This window comes from Amphiura filiformis, unplaced genomic scaffold (genome assembly GCF_039555335.1).
Source record: "Amphiura filiformis unplaced genomic scaffold, Afil_fr2py scaffold_31, whole genome shotgun sequence".
Lineage (NCBI taxonomy): Eukaryota > Metazoa > Echinodermata > Ophiuroidea > Amphilepidida > Amphiuridae > Amphiura > Amphiura filiformis.
The window spans coordinates 777,020-791,757 of NW_027305495.1; the positions used below are offsets into that span (position 1 = coordinate 777,020).

Here is a 14,738-nt window from a genome sequence, read left to right on the forward strand (position 1 = left end):
CAAGGTTAAGTGAAAGAAACCCCACTGGCTATTTTGTCTGTTTAAAATAGAGTTCTATGACGTAATTTTGTTATTTATTAATTAATTTTTAGCAGAATTAATAACATAAAAATGGGCTGTGCCCGGTTCATGAAGAATAACGATCGATCTTACCCTTGATTTAACAGGCCTGTCAATTTCTTGGTATTGTTTGATATGAAAGGAGGGTATGATTGTTTTGTATTAGTTTAAGTATTTCCTAGCCTCTCTTAGCCACATGGTTGGCTACAAAAAGCTACAAAAGACACAGAGTATACCTTAGGATAAACTGGCATGAGTGTGCCGACCCCAAGTTTTCAACATTTCAGGATTGTTTCTGGACGGAGGTCGGGTGAAAAACGAAATTACGCTTACATCACTTTGTCGAAATTCGTCGTATGACAAGAATGAGTGTATAGATGACTAGGGGGAAGCTTACTTATTTGTGTCTTCTAGTTATCCATCATATACCCTAGGCCCTGCATAACGAAATTCAACAATATTCAATATCCCAAGCAATATCCTCACTACAATAGGCTCCCAAAACAGAACTCCGACCCCACATAATCAAGAATTGATACGAAGCTTCATTCCATGAAGCATTTCTCTCAGATTTGATCATCTTCTACTCTTCCCTAAAAAAAATCATTATAATACCAAATCTAATCACCATGGAATTCACCATATCCCGTCCAGCTCACATTACGCCACATTCCTTTTTAAAGGAATTTTATTTCCTTAGAGTGTAGCTGTACAAACAAGTATAGGCTAGATAGATTGCCTGTGTAAGAAATAGTGGCTCTGAAAAGAGTCCTTTAAAGGAGATGCTCCATTCCTACTGAATATTCAGTGGCTATACTACTAGTGTCTACTAAAGTCTCTGAAGCTTTTCTGCCCAAACCTGTGTCCCTACCTGCTACTTGTGTAAATAATGTCAATGATAATAATCCAATGCACCGTAATAACAATTCTTCAAAGTTCCACTAATGTTATTTTTGACACATTCCAAGTTAACCATTGTAGGCTGTTAATGTGTTATCATGATCCACACTTCGAGTTTTCGAATGCCATGATGCCAAAATAACAAAACTTCTATAAAAATATCAAAAAATAATAAAAATTCATGTTCTCAAAACCTCATTTGAAATGCTTATGCAAAATGCATTGAAATGAGTACAAACATGCCTAGTATTATTAAAGTTATTTTTTGTATCATTCTATAATGGCTGTTGCGCACATGAAACATTAATTGTTGTATTTCACCTGTATACCTTGTGTAACAGGCCGCACGCTGTGAACAATCACAAATTAGCTTGTTACACAGTAGGCACAAACTCTGAGGAGCTCAGAGGATCAAAACCCTCCGAGGTCCAGTCAGGGGTTTCGTCAATAGGCTATTCCAGTTGTAATCCTTACACCCCTTATGGAAGACTTAATCTCCCACGCAGGGGGTGTAGATTTTAAATGGTGTCACCCATTCAGGTAACCCCATTGGATATTCATACTCCCTGTGTTGAAGATTATGATCATGTCTTCCATAGAAGGTGTGTGGATTGCTATTGGAAGAGGCAACTGCAGACACATTTTGGGGTTTGACACTCAAAGGGAAACTGACCTGGGTCAAACCCCCAGAGATTTTCAGGGGCTTGAAGTTTGTGATGTGCATCCATGATCAGGGTCTTCATGCGGTTTTCCTGCATGATGGTGAGTAGTGCGATTCCCTTTTCTAGAGGCATCAGTCTATATTCAACAGTTCAAACCTGGGCTTGGGACAGCTACAATTAAGAAATAAAATAGTTGGCACACTTTGACTTTCATTTTGCCGCTCCGCTAATTCTGTGAGATGAGTGTGGCGGTTCTAGACACAACATAGCAAAGTTGCAAAAAGTAAGTTCCCGTATTAGATTGTTTTCCCAAATTAATATAACTATATTTCCCCTTCCCTCCTCCATTCCCCTCAATCACTATTTGGGAGCCTGGAGAGCCGAAGGTCACTCTCACACAAAAGTGCCTCCCACCCACGTACGAACACCTCTGAAATGCACCCTTAATGGCGAATTTTCACATAACCAAATTGCACCCCTTAATGGCGAAACACATGCAAAATCCTACCCTAAATGGCGTAGCACATGCAAAAGCCATACCCTAAATGGCGTCAACTGAGAAATATCTAATTTACACCCTAAGTGGCGTAAGCAGGAAAATGGGCTAATTTGATACCCAAGGTGTATTTTTGATGTTGCAGACATATAGATACTGAAGAAAACATGCTCAAAAGTAAAAATAATCAATTAAAAAAGTGTTGAATTTTATTAAATTAGTGCAAACTCACTCAAACAATAATATTACTAACCCTAAACATCTAAGGATTTGGCTGAAAAGGATCCCTAAATGGCGATGCCCTCTGAATAAGTACCCCTTTTTCAAAAAGACGTTGACGACACTGTGTGGTGAAAAACATACCCTTTTAGACGTTTTTCTTGGACACGGGTGCGTAGCAAGTCAAGTAGTGAGTGACCCCCCCAGGGTATGTGCACACAACTTCAACAGGGGTGACATACGATTTCATTCCTACGTATGGAGGCTCAAAACCTTAAGACATTCAATTCTGTCTGAACATGGCTATTGTATAATTGTATCAAACAATCAACGTCAATTTACATTGTTTGTTTTGAGCGGCAAGTCAGAAACTGTTTTCCTTTAATTATTGTCATCATAATGCTGAATGTTGGAATGTTCGAAGTTAGTTTTACGGTACAATAATTTTGTGTCTGCTTATTTCAACTTTGCATGGTTGGCAAAATATGAATAAAAAGAAAGAAATCCTTTGTTCCTCTTTAAACTTGAATGTGATTCCTATGTTGGTTGTATGGTAACCTTGAAATCAACCATACAGTCAGTGACTGTACAACCATATAGTCTCAGTAGTATAACTTTTTTTCACACAGTTTTGCTAAAAGTATGCAAATGTTTGCTCAAAATTTTCCAATTTCATTTTTTTAGTTCACTAAAAGTCCTTTAGGGCATGCAGCAACATTTCATGCCAGAGAATATAGCTTACACTTCCCAGAATCCTTTGCAACATGATGCATCACCTCATTATTTGCTGCCATAGTGCGCGTTAGAGTAACCACTGGTTCAAGCCTGGGCTCATACACCTGTTCCGAATTATGATATACCATAGGTTTTGTGTTGTGATCATTTCGATCGGTGGTTCGTAACAAAAGAAAGCGTGAGCCAGTTGACCTAGCAAAAGTCATATTCTATTTAAACGTGCACTACGCCTACAAATAGCTGATTATACTTTAATTTATACAGGTTCCTTTTGTTTTCATGTTGAGAATAGACTGGCTAAACATGAGTTGATAGTCATGAATTAAACATATTTTGTCAAACTGAGGTACTTTTTGAGGTTCAATGTTGCACTAGATAGCAAATCAGTACAGAAAATTAAAATGGAAGAAATGCATTGTGGGAAGTGTAAGGTATCATCTTCGATTTCATGAGTTCTTTCGCAATCGCAAACATTGCATGCTTTCAAGTATTTTAAGGCCTGGGTAAACTCACAACTAATACTGACAGTTAGCTCTCCTAAACTCCCGAGGTTTGAATGTACTATGTAGACTGACGCCCTCAGTCAGTTAATGGTATGGCTGACGAAATTATGTGTAAATTTTGTGTCGATTTCACCCCCAAAATCAGTTGTTTGAAATGTGTTACATGGCACCAGACTCAGGTACATGGATCTATTTGTGCAGGGATGCAGATTATAGTTAAAAAGTCGACAGTTTGTGATTTTTCCTTCAAATTGGGGCTGAATTCTAATGTTTTTTTACAGGAAAAAAAAGGACTTTTTCAGATTGGCATGAGGTACCTTCTGGTTACGGTTTTCTTTGGAACATTCAGTGCATGATCCTGTCGCACCAGCTCACAATGGCAAATCAAAAGTTGTGCTATTGTTCATGACAAAAGTTGCATGCATATATTTTCTTGTGGCCAACTGGGTCATCACTTTTGTTTTGTTTTTCAATCTTTTGCTAAGTTGCTTCACTTTTGTTTTGTTTTTCAATCTGTGCCAAGTTGCTACCAAGCATAAAGTACAGTGACCTGCTCAGATGGTAGATAATAAAAGACGTTGTCTAGTTTGAATTGCTCATTGGTTTCCATCTTTGTATTTAGGCACTAGTACACATCCAGATTCCGATTGTTACCAACCCCAGAGGTACAATGCTGCCGAACTACTTTGTGGCTACTCTAGAGTACCAGTACCATACCAATCCAGTACCAGTGAGTGTACTGCACTTGAAATTTGGGATTGAATCAAAATACTGTACTGTACTGTACTGATTCCAATGTGTGCACATAAGTGTACCAATACAGGTACTGCCCAGGTACTGCCCAGGTACTGAGTGTACTGCACTTGGAATTGAATCAAAATACTGTACTTACTGACTCCAATGTGTGCACATTAGAGTACCAACACAGGTACTGCCCAGGTACTGCGTGTACTGCACTTGGAATTGAATCAAAATACTGTACTTACTGATTCCAATGTGTGCACATTAGAGTACCAACACAGTTACTGCCCAGCTACTGCATTGGTACTCTACTCTAGAGTCTCAATGAAGTAGCTAGTCAAAAATGTACCTCTGGGGTTGCAGCAATAGGAATCTGGTATAGCACAGTCCTCAAACTTTTTAGAATGATGACAACAGTTGCATTACAATCTTGTTTTCATTTTTTTTTCTTAGTTCCTTGTTTGTCCATTTTTCATATGCCAAGGACAGTACGGATTTCTAAAGATTTGTACATAGAATCCAAGCGCATAATTCCTCCATTATCTCATGTCTACCTCATCAATTACTATACTCATTAATAAACACCTACTCTTTTTCTTCTTGACAATACAATTGACAACCAAAAAGGAAAATTGATCACCTGAAGACTATTATTGGACCATGAGACAATAATATACAACTTGGCTTTGCCAGAGATGCTGTAAAAAGTACAATGGGAAATTCCAGTTGAAATCCATACACCCCCTATGGAAGACATGACCTTAGTCTTCCATATAGGGAGTGGGCATTGCAACTGGGGTTACCTGAAAGCAGGAGCGTAGGAAGATGGCAAAAAGTGGGGCACCCAAAATTGCATGAAGCTGCAAAAAGCTGCAAACAAGTTCAAAATAGTGCAAAAATTGCACAAAGTGCAAAAAAGTGGGGCACCTGAATGGGTGACTCCATTTGAAATATACACTCCCTGTGTGGGAGATTAAGGTCATGTCTTCCACAGGGGTGTATGGATTTCAACTGGAATAGCCCAATACAGCAGGATATTTTAGCGGTATTCATTTTTGCTTGAAAATTTACTAATATGTATAAATATTTTGACTTGCCTATTGTAAATAAAAAATTTGAGTTCCGTATTGTAAATTTAAATCTATTATATGACAATGATTTGTATTGTAAATCCTTGATACAGACTTCCCATTTTCTTATGCATGCCAATATTTCATGCTTTCTAGTATTTTGAAAAAGAAAAAAAGTTCATTTCTTTTAAAATTACAAGGGCATGACAAATTTAACAACTTCCGGTGTATTTAGGTTACTGGGTTGCAGCATGACATCATACATGTAGGAGGCATACATTTGCATGCAGGCAAGTTCTATGGCACTGGCAGTGAATGAATTTGGACTTGGAAGCAAGTGTGCATGATGCAAGGTACTTCATGGATTGTCTTTTGGAATTTGCAAGAGAGCATCAAATAGCTCTCCTGGAGCCTTTAAGGAGAGCTGTTTGGAGCTAATTTACAATAGAATGTAAGGATAGAATGGTCAACTAAGGAGAGCTAAAAATCACTCCTATATCAAAAGGCAGACCTTGGTAGTTGCCTCTCCTGTATGATGTGATGGGTTCAATCCCTGGTTGTGTCAATTTGCTGGGGAATTGCCCGGGTATTGACTTGAAAGAGGCATCACAGATCCTGGAAAGTCTCCATGATCTGTGTTTGAATCTAATCAGAGAAATATAACATGAATCTTATAATTATCTTTGATCCAACTCCAAGAAGTGTTCGGTAAAGACCCTCAGAGGGAGTCATGCATTCTAATGTAACAGCAAAATGTAGTGAGAAGTGACATGGAGCTGAGGAGCTACATGTACATGTATGCCTGATCTTCATCTTAAAGCTGTATTTAGATAAATTATTTTTCAGAATGACCCTATTTGAATATAATCATACATATCACATGAATCTTGGCTTACCAGTATCATGGTAAAAATGTGTCAAATTTTCTTTTTTCACTGCATTGTCTTTTTTATATACATTTCTTGTTTGTTCCTTTATTTCCTTTGCGATAGCCAAAAACTATTTAGCATAAAATGCAGTCAGAAGTGACAAAGAGCTGGAGGTATAGGGCCAACATGATCTATTAAAGACAAATCATTTCAAGTTTTGAATTATCTTCTTTGAATATTATAATTATTTGAATCTTGAGTACAGCTAGTATGTTTTATTCAACAAGGAAATGTTTTAGTAGACCCTCCAAGGGAATTCTTGACCTCGATGTAAATGAAAATGTAGCAGAAAGTGATATGGAGGTATGCATGTTCTTTAATGCTCTTAGAGAAATAAAAATACAGACAAATCTTTTTTTTTAAGTCTTATTATTTGAATATGAATCTTGGCTAGTGTTTTTGATAGAACTCCAGGGAAGTGTTCAGTGCATGTAGACCCTCGGAGGGAATTCCTGACCTCTGCATAGCCCTGGAAGTGACATCATAGTTGCCTAGGTTTCAGACATGGATCGTGCAGTTAGCTATGTTCTGCTTTTGAACTTCATCCAACGAATATATTCAGTGATTTTGAGCTAACGTTTTTGCACAAATTTTGTTTCATGAAAACCCTACATACTTTAATGCTCTGCCTGCTAGCCATAGGCTGCAACATGAAAATTTGCTCAAAATATCAAGAGCTATGTTAAGAACCACTAAACGAATGCTAGGCTTGTTTGTACTAATTTTAATGCACTTTTCATGCTGATTCCAAATATGGTCATGAACATTTACAATTCTGAATTTTTTTTCAATTAAAAAAAATTAAACTTGTCGCCTGCAAATGACACCCGTCTGGAGAAAGTTAATGTGTACTAGTATAATGTTGAGGAAAAATCATTTTTTCCTGTCATGGGTCATATTATCATAGAGCCCTCCCATACCTCCTGCTGGGATTTCAATTGTAATTATAACTTTCATTGTCAGGATGTAAATATTATTGTAAATTATTTTCTCTAGCAATTTGTAACAACACAAAACATGCCACACCCTAGTCGGGACCCTAGTATCAGGACCAATTTACTCTTGAAATTTGGAGCTGTTTTGATAGCATACAGGTACGTGCCAATTGGGCACATTGTCAGACAGGATAATATCCATGATTCAAGTCCAATTCAGTTCTGATACCGATTCCTGGAGATGTCCCAGATTTTGCTGATTATATACATATCATTATCAATGTCGACGCTACTCCCACTCTATCCGCAATTATCGGTTAATTTGTTTGCCCCCTTTCCTAAAGTCTGCTCCAAAATTGAATATATCATTTGAAAAAGAACCCACTTTCCTTTGAGATAATAATCAACAAACACCCACCATCTCCGTCTCACAAATTGAACTTAAGGGAAACCAACCTAATTGGCTATTCCATTTGACATCCACACTACCCCTGTGGAAGATTTTGGAAATATGTTTCACAGAGGGAGTATGAATTTTAAATGGAATTTTCACATTAGGCAGCTCCATTTGAATTTCATACACCCTCTGAGAAAGCTTTAACCTGAATCTTTCACAGAGGGAGTGTGAGTTTCAAATGGAGCTGCCCTGTGCTAATTCCATTTAAAATTCATACTCCCTCTGTGCAACATATTTCCAAAATCTTCCACAGGGGTAGTGTGGATTTCAAATGGAATAGCCCATTTAGTCTCATTTCCAAAAGAACCTTTCAGAGCCTCTAAATTAATCTTAAAACTCTTGTTGAGTGGTATGAGAGAGAATCAACAGGTTAAAAAAAATCTAAAATGCAACAAAACACTCATCTTTTTTCTTCCAACATTGTACTTTACTCCCAAAATAAGCTATTCTAGTTGAAATCCATACACCCCCTATGCAAGATGTGACCTTAATTTTCTACACAGGGAGTGTGAATTTCAAATTGAGTTACCTGAATTGGTGACTCCGTTTGAAATTTACACCCCTTGTGTGAAAGAGCAAAGTCATGTCTTCCATTAGAGGGTGTATGGATTTCAAATTGAATAGCCCAAGTTTACTACTTTTCTCCCATAATGGGCTATTCCAGTTGAAATTCATACACCCCTATGGAAGACATGGCCTTACTCTTCCATAGTGTGAATTTCAAATGGGTGTCCCTGAATGGGTGACTCGGAACTCCATTTGAAGTCTGCACCCCCAGTGTGGGAGATTAAGGTCATGTCTTCCATAGGGGGTAAAGATTTCACCTGGAATAGCCAAATAAACCAAAGTATCTCCTACTTTACTTAATAAAAGTCAAAGATAATATAATGCGTTTTAACTCAGAAGGGTAGATTTTTCAAACACTTGTACTCCGGATATCCGCACTCCTATTCAGTTGTTTTTCACCGTTTCTACCTACCTCAGCTACCTGAGACAGGCTTTGCAACACACAATGACATTTTATATGTTAATCTTGTCAGGATTTGGAGAAAAAAATGTGAGACTTATGCAAAATGTATGAAAGCAATGCACACTGGGAAATATAACTACATGAATCAAGGAAGGAGCTTAAATGAGTGGGTATCATTACGGGTTATATTTTGTGGTATGATTTGATTTTTTTTCTGCTTGAGTTATACATATTAATAGCAGTTGAATCATAAATTTGTGAAAAATGGGAGAAAATTATTTGAAAAAGGTTATTTTAAATGCTCTATCACCTTTACATCAGTGCAGTAAACTATACATTTTTGAAATCCTAGTAATCAGACGAATAATTTGCTGTATCATTCAACAAGATTGGAGCAATGTTAAATTTATGATTTCAAGATGGCCGCCACTCTACCAAGATGGCCGCTAAAAATGTAAACCATATTTTTTTATAATTTTATGATGTACCAAGTGGAAAAAATGTAAGATTCTACCGAAGATTTCCACAGAACTACATATTATGACACAAGAGTATGTACTAAAAGGTTCACTTGTTTCAGGAAAACTTTGAAATTAGCCCTTTTTTGAAAGAAAAATTCATAAAAAGGTCCCGCACCCCCAAAATAAATCCTGGCTATTAAACCCAGTCTGCCTTGTTATTACACATGCATCCCCAAGCCAAAACACAGCATTTCTTATGTTGTTTATTACATTATACTGCCATACATCAACAGGGTTGAAGACAGCAACTGCTCAGTGCCAGAAGTGGGTAAGTGCAAATAGCTACCCTGTGAACATTTGACAATTTACACACAGTACATGTATATTATACTGATCTACACCATGGGCTCTTTTCCAGGGTCCATGTCTACACATGGCAGCTATTGCACTTACCCACTTCTGGCACTGATCAGCCGATAGCCACATGACCGCAGTAATCGCTGTGGTTTCTAGCAAGTTGCTCCCTAAAAAGGGCAACTTCATGGGTCAAATCATCTAAATTTAGATTTATGTCTGCACATAGAATCTGGACTGAGAAACTACCTGTGCCCACACTGTTGTCAAGTTCAGGTTTCCCCTCTCTCTACAAATACTTTTTTGGGCGAAAAATGCAAAGCATTTTTCGTCCTTATTGCGATGGGTTTTGGCATACTTATTTCCTCACAGCGTTGCAGAATAAAAATAAAATAATCGTGCTGTCTATGTAATCAGGAAACTACAGAGGCGATAGTGTACATTTAAATTTGTCATTACTACTTCATGTTGATATTCAAACAGTGCTATAAAGTTGTCTTACCAAGGAATGTGTTTGTATTAAAAGAAATAATTGTTTTACAACTTGGATGAACTAGAATTACTTTTATGCAAATCCGAAAATTGCAACAGATATTTTTCATTGCTTTAAGATTTAGCGGTATTGCCAGATTGTACGTACAGTTGGGCTACATTAATAGCCTCATTATAGTTTTATTGATACTGGCAAAATACTTGCCTGTATGTGCTTGTTGTTTTGCTTTTAATGATACTTTAAGCACACAGTCAATTAATTTATGTCAACATGACCTTTTCATGAGGCTGTGTTTATATAACTGAATTCATTTATACAAACACAACCTTGAGTAAATTAAACAGAGTACTTAAGGGATTTGGAATGGGCATTTCGATAGTATTTTTTGTGGGACATGAGAGCACATCAGACATTATGGAATTGCATTCCTAATACGAAGAATGTCTTTCTGATATCAAATAATTTTAATTTTTGAAAATCACGATGTAATAGGCCTACAAATTTTATGACAAATTATTAAAATTTGATATTTTTCATATTTTTGATATATAACAGTCTTCGAAGTAAATTTTATTATAGCATACTCTGCTGAAGTGAAGTATGCAGTTGAATCATGGAGCAGCTCTATGATAATGGACTCAGAGAAAAGTTTCATGATCAAATTTAGTTATGTCTACAGAAGCATCATGTTATCTGCATACCACCTACACACTGTGTCAAGTTCAGTTTTCCCTTATTTGAAAACAAAATTCTTAATATAATCTGTTCATTCTGAAGTACAGAGTAATATCACGACACAGCTTTACAGCTCAAAGCATCATCAAATTGAGCTCATTCTACATGGGTCTACTTTTTGCTCCCCCCTAAAAAGGTCCAAATATGTGAGAAAATTGACAACCAAAGATCCATAATATTTTATCCTTCTGCTAATCATTATCACCATTCACCACTCTCATCAGAGATCCTCTATTATGACTGGAAAAAGGGGGGAGGGGTAGGCAAGTGGTATGACAGAACAGGAGGGAATCTGGACTCTGTCCATTATAGATACTTGTAAAGGCTATCAGTTTATTATAAACCTGCAAAAGCATTAAAGAGGGGGCTTTAGCACCAATTCAGCTTGAAATGTGGGGGGGGGGGACAATTAGTCTGAATTGTCAAAAAGTGGCTGAAAAGAACAAAAATTGTGTCATTTTGCCAAAAGGTGGGGGACACATCCCCACAGGATTAACATTTAACACCCATGATTGAGGGGCTCCCCTCCCCCAGCTATGCCACTACCAGATGAATTTCCCTTGGTAGTGCCTGGGATATCCGTTCAGTACTCCCACCCCATATCCAGAATTATTTGAAACATCAGGCCTGCCAGATTATAGCTAACCATATTACTGGGGTTAAGATATGTGAACTTTGATGTATAATCCATGTCTCCTATTCAAGTTCATATTAAATTTAAAAGTATTATTATACAGGAGCATTATAGGTGAAAGGGTATGTGTGGTAGTATTTACTGCTGAGTTTAATAGAAATGGAAATGATAAGATAAATGTTGTATTGTATTCAAATTCACCTCTAGGGAACAACATTTTAGGTAGAATGTTCCAAACAATTAATGAAATAGTGAAAGCCAATGAAATGAAATGAAAAATAATGAACAAATAAAAAATGAATGGATGAATGGATGAATGAATGAATGAATGAACAAAGGAGAATGAATATTATATAATTAACATGGAATGAATGAATGAATGAACGAACAAACAACGAACAAATAAGGTAATACAGGTCTGAAGAATGAATAAATTAATGAGAATGAAAATTATGCAATCAACTTGGAATGAATGAATGAATGAATGAATGAATAATAAATGAATGAATAATAAATGAATGAATGAATGAACGAATGATGTAATACAGGCCTAAGGAAATTATGACCAGAATATCCAAAAGTAAGAAGGGCAAGTGAACCTAATCAGAATGAGGCATCACATGAATAACTCAATGCATCAAAAAGGTGCACTTTGTTTGACAGTCTAACTTTCATATATACTCCTTTGAGACCATCCCCTTCCTTTTTATGGGAATATTTATTTCATGATATTGTCATTTTATAAAACCTGAGTTATGACATTAACAGGTATGCTACCTGGCTGGCTGCAGGGGCCTCCAAGTTCAACTCGGAGAACAAATCAAATATCAAAATGCGCTGCTGCTGCAAACAGAAATACTATGCATGCTACATGTACTTCTGTATACTGTACATCCCAGCATGACAAAAAAAATCACAAAATTGAAAGACTTTTTATCAAATTTCATCCCTATCATATAAAAAACACCTGTTTGCACTCATTTGAATGCATTTTGCATATAGATTTCCAAATATGGTAACATAAATTTACAATTCTGTAATGTTTTAGTAAATTTGAGGGAAAAAGTTACCAACCGTCGTCTGCATGTAAAAGGTAAAACAGCATTCGCTCTGCAGCGTTCATGTTGTATTTCTGCAATAGCATTGGCTCATATCCAATGCTGGGATCACCAGGTCAAAATCTACCAAATGTTTTTTACTTTTGATTTTAAAAATAGATTATAGTGCATTATTTGGAACAGGAAATAAAGAAATTATTGTTGAAATGAAAAGCGTGTAGCTGATCGCTACAGACGCTGTGTGCAATAAACCGTAACATCGCTCGTTGTCTGGGAGACTAACGTGGGTATACCTCGTTTTAATTGTGGATAAAGGAATAATATAAAAAAAGTGATTGATAAATAGACAAGGTCATGGTTGTATAGGATCTATTCACAGGTGAATGCATTAATTGAATCGTCGACGCGGGACATTGCACAATAACTTAACCGATACTCACCATGTGCAAAAAAAAAACCTAGTCAGATAGTCAATGAGTGAGTTGGAATAATAAATGAAACTAAAATTGGATGTGATGATCATGAGAGAGGAGTGAGACAGTCGCCTAACCGACCGAATAAAAAAAAATTGAGAATGATCAAAGACTCTTACCTTAAGTGAGTCGAAACAGGCTGTGACTCGTCCGTTCTCGACGGTAACGGATTTGGAAGGATGCGCGTATTTGCATTCAGTGTCAGTTCTTTTGCATGTTCCTCGCTGATACTCGCGACAAGCTTCAAGCATTAGCCATTGTGTATCTCGCACTACTGCCATACTTTCCCCAAGCTAGCCACTACTACTGCAAAATAGGAGGACGCCTCTTTTTTTTTCCTCTCTTTCACCGTGTGTCTCACTCGACTCTCCCGACGTCGTCGTCACTCACGTGGTTTCCACTTCCTCCTCCTCCTTCAGGGCGCTTGCAGGGCTGGGCTACGGTGGCTGCTTCTAATTCAGCAAGTTATATTTTTTTTTCTGCAGCAGGTAGCTACACTAAAGCTTGCTAGCACACTATGTCGAAACTCATGAATATAGCACACTGAACAGCCGACACTATGCACACATTAAAAAAAAGTACATGTACGGCATAAAGATCTCTGTAAGTCATGTATGTGCTTAGCAACAACAGATTTCTCTCTTTAGCTTGTTTTGTGGAAAGGTCCAGACCTCGTAGTCGATGTGAATTCACTTTTCCAGAGTATACTGCTGCAGGGGTCAGGGATCAGTAGTTGTCTTGGTGTAGAAAAACTCATGTGGCCCATAAGAATTTGAGATTTTCCCCACGCACTGATATGTTTCTTGGATACAAGTTCAGACGGCAATCCAAGGTGGTTCTATAATACACTATAGACAGGCACAAGTTTTACCCCTTTCTTAAACAAAATAATAAAAGCTGGAGCTAGGCGAAGCGGTTTTCCAGTTTTCCCCTTGCGTTTGTTTGGTTGGTTTGCAGATATCAGGCATATAGCAAGTGTATGGACTGAGAGAGTGTATGGCGGCGTGTAAAATGCGGCAGGCCTGAGCTGTCTATACCCTGTAGGAAAAGCGGCAAAAACGGAAAAAGAAGAAAAAGCAAGAAGCAAAAGGTTAGCTATTGGGTTTTTTTTTTGGTTTGCAGGTAAACTTTGGTGGTTTGACATCCTAATTATCAAGTTCTAATAGCCATTCATGCAAAGATAAACTACAGGGTACTGACCCAATTTTACTAGTCAATGACATTACACTTACCGTGTCTTAAATAAATAGCCATTTGTTACACACAGTGTCAGAGTACCCATATTGCAAAAGGTTCACTACCACATGTGCTTGACAGGAATATTCTGCACAGCTGTACAGACTAGCAAATTCAGTGCCATGCATTTTTTTTTTCATTTTTGGCGGCAGTGGTGGGATTCAGACTCTGCATAGCATAGCCCCTTTGCGAGTAACAGGCATCCACACACACACAAACGATAGGTACACAAAATTACCCCGACATGTAGATACTCAACATAATTTTCTCACCTTATTTTTAAAGCAAAGCTAAATCATCTTTATATAGTAGGCTGGCTTGTACTATATACTGGCTAGACAGAGCTGAAGCTATGGTTTTAAGCGCCACAACAACTGGCGGTGAATAACAGTCTTGTCTACCCGGCTACCCCTGCATGCTTGTGTTTAAAATGTACATGTGGTAGCCTAGCGAACGGCAGTCAACAACCAGTTTAACATGTGCCTTTATCCACAATCAGAGGCACTTCTGAATAGTACGGGTTAAAGGTCGCAAAAACAACCAGCCACACACTATTTTGGGGGAACTTCGGTTATAATGATGGCAAAGTCCTTTTGTTCTGACATATTTAGGTCAAC

At 37.5% G+C, this 14,738-nt stretch overlaps 1 protein-coding gene across 14 annotated transcripts in view; it reads right to left on the reverse strand.

Moving 5' to 3' along the window:
• The window catches only part of LOC140143876 (muscleblind-like protein 1), a 485,567-nt gene that overhangs the window by 228,305 nt on the left and 242,524 nt on the right, over positions 1-14,738 (reverse strand). For 6 of the 14 annotated variants that reach the window (XM_072165696.1, XM_072165698.1, XM_072165695.1 and 3 more), the window contains exon 1: positions 13,005-13,681. The exons of 1 other annotated variant lie outside the window; for it this stretch is intronic. In XM_072165696.1, the coding sequence (XP_072021797.1) occupies positions 13,005-13,166 (162 nt within the window). In that variant the 5' untranslated portion in view covers positions 13,167-13,681. Of the gene's footprint in view, positions 1-13,004; positions 13,685-14,393; positions 14,581-14,738 lie in introns of those variants that run through there. 7 more of the 14 variants (XM_072165692.1, XM_072165690.1, XM_072165705.1 and 4 more) reach the window with 4 other exon arrangements.